Raw genomic sequence first — 5,498 nt, 5'->3', positions numbered from 1 at the left:
CGGGCCGGGCGTCGGCGAGCCGGCCCGTACACGAGTACGGAACCCAACCTGGCTTGGGTTTCCGGGCCAACCCTGGTCGGGTCGGGTTCCGGTCGGGCCCAGGCCTAATTATTCACACGCTAAAGATGTATTATTGGCATGGTTACAAGTCAATATTCAACAATATATATTTAACATTTAGTATTCTTTGCACTTATTAATTAAAACGACCTAGTTTCCATCTCATAGAGAAATAAAATATAGAATAGTTGGTTTATAAAATGTAATCACTGTTCACGTAAACAATTCTCGAAAAGATAAGCTGAGCGACCTGTCAATATGTACCGCAAGTTGCTCAGTAATCCACTATCGTTGTCGGCGACTACAGTATAATTAATAACAGTTGTATAATGGATTCCTAAAATAAAGAGATTTACTCCTCTTTCACAATTCTAGTTGGATCTGAAATCTGCAACTCTTTGCGACCAAAATAATTTTTTCTCTTTCTCAATCAAAATAAAGCAAAACTACCTCTGAAATAGTAAGCCTTCTTTCGTCAAATAACAGTTGCATACCTTATGGTTTACGTAACTTCGCATTCATATATCATTTCTTCGACATTTTAATACCCTTTTGTTTTTTTAAAACATCACACCCTCTCCTTTAGTTTTTTTTTTTTTTTCTTTTTCTCCGCGGCCCTTTTTTTTTGGGGGGGGGCGCGGGGAAGCGGGGTAAAAAAACTAACTGTATGGCCTTTTTGCCCCCTCTGAAACTTTGGTTAATAATCTCAAATACAACCCAGAAAAAAACTTGCTTGCAGGCACATTAAAGATAAGTTCCATAAAACACAGGTAGAGGTGCTCACATATATATAGTCACAACTACAGTAGACATAAAATACATGGATTAGTTTCTAATCCATCCAAACCACAAATAACATTATTTATCTAACATTTTCTTCTTAATTCGGTGCCTCCACGTACAGAAAAATATCCCCGTTAAGGAAAACCATAAAATTAACTTCAAAAGGCACCATTTCCATAGCTTCACCGTCACGGGGCAACAATTGGGTATGATGCACAAGTGGCCACGCCTGCAAAAAGTACAAAATGGATCAACTTTTAATCTAACTGCTTCAACATAAAAGAAAATTTATCAAGGCGTAATTAAATACTAAACTTAGGGCATGAGCGTGCATTAATAGTACATGTTAACTTAACTTGATAGTTATAAAATTATAATCCTCAACCTTTGCCTTAACTACGAGTCTACGAATGTTTGGTGCAGAAAAAAAGATTTTATGACAATATCAGACTTATAATCCAACTTCAAATCTCAAAAGACATGCGTTTAAAGCAAATTTAAAAAAATATTAATGAATTAATATCCAAGGTATCAGTATGGCATGTTAAGTTATATAATCATGAGTGCATTTGGCCTCCCCTTAAAATCAGGTCAGGATTAATGATCTTGACCAGGTTAGTTTTGTGTTTGAGAAATATTTTAGGGCGAAATTTGGCCCTAAAACCAATTTTGTTCTGGTCTCCCCTTCTCGTTCATTCCTAACATATGGCTAGGATAAAAACAATTAATTAGAATCAATCATGTTGTGGTTTTTGAGGATTTGCCAAAGACACCTTATATCTCTCAAATCACATCACAACTTTAAAATTTTAGAGGGAAAGTGGCTACATCTGTCGTGTAGGGAGCTTTATGAGATGCTTTACCAACATGGTTTTGCCAGTTCATTCTAAAGTAGCCATCCATACCCCAGTCCGCGCCCCATGAGTTCTTGATGAGCCAATATGGCATCCCATTCTCTACGCCATAACCCACTGCCACGACTGCATGGTTCACATCCTACAGAAACAATGTATGACAATGAGCGTATATCAACACCACAAACGTAATCCTAGAATATTTTTCTTTTAGAATATAAAATTATTACTCTTGACCCTTGGCATAACTTTAGAATTTAATTAGTATAGTGATAGAGACAAGCATTTAATTAGAAAGCAAATTAACAAAAAAAAACATACTGCCTTTTAAAATATAAAGTTATAATCCCAGTCCTCATCATAATTAATCAACTTTAAAGTTCTTGTACGCTGATGGGGACTTTTGACATTAAAAATGCTGTCCAACAACGCTTCTATTCCGTAGCAAATGTGATTGGAGTAGGCTACATCATAACACTCGATGTTGATAACGATTTATGGTACATAATCTGTGACCATAGAGTAATTGTGGTAAAAATTAAGTAATTAAATTCACACAGTGCTTTTATCACTATATATTGAAAAAAGATGAAAAAAAAAACTAAAATTTTGAAAGCGGTATTGTGGCGAGAAATTACTCACCATTGAAGAGCTACCACAAGTGTCACTAGTGTAGACTCCTCCCTTGTACAACGCGAAACTCTGCACAACCTCAAATGCGACGCTCACCGGACGAACCACTCCAACCGCATGCTTCAGCTCATCCTCAGCACCCTACGGAAATCAAAATTAAGTCAAACTCAAAATTGTGGAGGGACTCTCTGCAGTCTGCCCATTGCCAACTGCAGATAGACCCACTGTATTAATTGCTTACCAAGGTGATGTTAACCGAGTCAAGAAGCTTGACCCCAACATTCCCCTGCTTAAAGCTGCAGTTGCCATTAACTGCAGTGTAAGGGTACGATTCCTCCGTGTCAAGGCCGCCATTGTACTTTATGTACTCAAAGGCTTGGGAAGGCAGACCACCGTTACACCCGAAGTTGTTGAACGCAGAGGCGCAATCCACAAGTTGTTGCTCCGAGAGGGAGATGCTCTTTCCCGTCGCTTGTGAGTACGCCGCCTCCAGCGAGCCCGTCGCGCTGCCAATTTTGCAGGGTGAAATGAGATTGAAACTTTAGGACATCAAGGTGTAAGCAAAGAAAAAGGTAACTTTGGAGCGTAAGTTGAAGAAATGGCGAGCACAGCGACAAAGACCGTAAGAAATGACGAAAGAACAGGTTTGGGTGTTGTGCGGTCGACCGCGTGTGGCGCGGCGGTCGCCCGCCAACGTGCACGAGGCTGAGTTCTGTTCTGTATCAAGTCACGGTCGACCTCGCGTGGCGGACCGCCAAAAGTCCAGAGACTCTGGAAAGTTTCTGTCGTTTTCGCGGTCGACCGCGAGTCGGGTATGCAGTTGAGTTTGGTTTTATGACCCGTTTCGTTTTGAGTTGATATATAATCTTAATTCTAATTAATTAGGGTTAAGCAAGGACGTTTTTTGAGCAGTTTTGAGAGGAGATTGTTGCATCCTATGTGGGAGATTTGTGAGAGATCTAGAGAGATTTGTTTTAGGGTTTATTTGGTGAGATTTATAACCCTATTTGTATTCTCTTGATTTCTAATAGTAAAAACTCCATTCTCATTGCCACGTGGACGTAGGCAACTTGCCGAACCACGTAAAATTCATTTGTCTTAATGTGGTATTGTGCTTGGCTTATTGGTTGTGATTTATCTCGTTCTTGTTCGTGTGGTTTCGAGTTCTGCCGCGCACAACATAAGCCTATAGTAAAAATTGTTGAAATGTCAAGGTCGAGAGCACCTGAATGTCCAGCAAGACCCACAACCCCCTTGATCCTTGACGGGGCTGACTATGCCATCCTTTCTCCAGTCTTTCTACGAGGGCAAAATTGGCATTTCACAGAATAAGTATTTGATCACAACCATCCAAAATAAAAATAATAATCATCGGACGGCCGAGGTTAGTCCATACAGTCTCTGGTAGCGGTGCGCTGGTCATCTCATGGTTGCCCTTCAATGTGGCCGAGCAGTTCTGGGCCGCGCCCAAACGGGTCGCCTGAAACTCCTCCCAGCTTAGATCCGCATACCCTGAACCCAGTTACGTAATAGTTATTATAAACCCGAAACCGGATGACGATTAACGGTTGAGATTAATCAATCAAAGAACTTACGGTTGATTCCGAGCTTGTAGGAAAGCTGTTTCCTGTTGGTGGATCGGATTAGATCCAGATTCTCGCCAAATATTTTGAATCTTCGTGTGATCTCCTGCTCCGTTTCGTATTTCTTCTCGTATCTGATCAAGATGGATGAGCATCATCTTTTGTTATAATTCCTAACAAGTTTTTCTAATTCAAATATTTCAAGAGCTAAGAGGTCTATTAACAACCTGAAAGGTGAAATGTGAAAATGTGGGAAAGTTAAAAACTTGTATGCTAGCCGGCAATAAATGCATATTCCATCAGTAATTACATGAAACTAAACATTACATTAGGGCCCGTTTGTTTGCAAAAATTGGAGGGGAAAAGCAGGGGAAAGCCTGCAAAAGTTCTGAAAAAATTAGAACTTTTACAGGCTTTCTTGCAAAATCGCCCTAAATTAGGGCGATTTTGCAAGAAAGCCTGCAAAAGTTCTGACTTTTTTCAGAACTTTTGCAGGCTTTCCCCTGCTTTCCTCCTCTAATTTTTGCATCCAAACGGGTCTCACTTGCATGCTGGTGCAAGGCACTTTGAGTTGGAAAAAACCCGTTCGCATGCCAAACATTCTCTAAAAGTAAATTGAAAACGGAAGATAGGCATAGATCTGTAATGAATATATTGGAAGTTTTTCAGAAATAATCTGTGATATCTAACTTTTGTTAGGGATTAAAACTACAGTTATTCGCCTATAACGCAATGTTTTATCCCCATTATTTTAGGTTAATTAAGTTGTACATAACCTCGCCGGTCTACACTTTTGAGTTACACTAAACCCTCCTGATCAACTTATTGCTAAACCCTCTTAACTTACTTACTAGTCTTAGCACCCTTGAAATGCCAATTATAGAAATATAAACTGGATGTTTCTCATGTATGGAGAGAGACTAACTGCTAATATTTGAACTTCAGGAAGATAAATTAATTACCGTATATTTTAATACCCAACCGCTTCCTAGGTCACTCCTAAAATCAAAACACTAAAACTCAGATTATCTTCGAAACTACTCTGTATTTTAGCAATTTGGTATGGACAAGAATATAATTATAACTTGAGTAAAATATATAAAACATTCTTTCAGTTTATACTTTCGAGCAAATCGAGCAAAGTGAAGGGCGTCTGGAGTCCGGCCGAGGACCCGAAGAAAGGAGTTTTCAAGGGATCCTTCCCCATTCACAGCGGGTGGGATCGTGAGTTCCTTGTCAACCTGCGACCCGGCGGCCGCAGCCGAGGAAGCAAAGGCTACTGCTAGTAAGAAAATCACTGCCGCGAAGAGAGACATGTTGAGATTTGTAGGATTAAGATTGTTTGATTGCGGAGTTAGCGGAGTGTGAGATGGTTTTATAGAGGATAATCGGCGCTAATGACGCATGCAAATGATTAAGGTTTTTTTTGGATACAATGTTGTTTTCCTTGTGTTTTCATAAAAAAACAATATGGTGTTGTGTTTTTCTCTTAAAATATTTTTAAAACACCATGTTAAGCATTTTTCGTCAACACTAGTTCGACTCATTATAACATTAGTATTAAACATATTATTAATATATTATA

At 39.4% G+C, this 5,498-nt stretch overlaps 1 protein-coding gene across 1 annotated transcript; it reads right to left on the bottom strand.

Annotated features, from left to right (window-relative positions):
• Positions 826–5,229, bottom strand: LOC109845680 (oryzain gamma chain-like). The gene is made up of 8 exons (XM_020414949.1): positions 5,036–5,229; positions 3,926–4,047; positions 3,727–3,842; positions 3,556–3,629; positions 2,572–2,836; positions 2,340–2,471; positions 1,707–1,839; positions 826–1,072 (listed from the first exon to the last, which is right to left on the bottom strand). Exons 1-8 carry the CDS (start codon positions 5,227–5,229, stop codon positions 1,032–1,034), a joined length of 1,077 nt encoding a protein of 358 aa, XP_020270538.1. The 3' UTR covers positions 826–1,031.

Source organism: Asparagus officinalis, chromosome 6 (assembly GCF_001876935.1).
Source record: "Asparagus officinalis chromosome 6, Aspof.V1, whole genome shotgun sequence".
Taxonomy (NCBI): Eukaryota; Viridiplantae; Streptophyta; class Magnoliopsida; order Asparagales; family Asparagaceae; genus Asparagus; species Asparagus officinalis.
The sequence above is the reverse complement of the archived record's forward strand: the minus strand, read 5'-3'. Positions and strand labels throughout refer to the sequence as shown.

Excerpts from the sequence above, each read along its gene's own strand:
- LOC109845680 (XM_020414949.1), bottom strand. The coding sequence starts at position 5,229 with ATGTCTCTCTTCGCGGCAGTGATTTTCTTACTAGCAGTAGCCTTTGCT. Across the intron at positions 3,630-3,726 it reads GCGCACCGCTACCAGAGACT|AAAGACTGGAGAAAGGATGG; the intron begins GTATGGACTAAC and ends TTGCCCTCGTAG. Across the intron at positions 1,073-1,706 it reads GAACTGGCAAAACCATGTTG|GCGTGGCCACTTGTGCATCA; the intron begins GTAAAGCATCTC and ends TACTTTTTGCAG.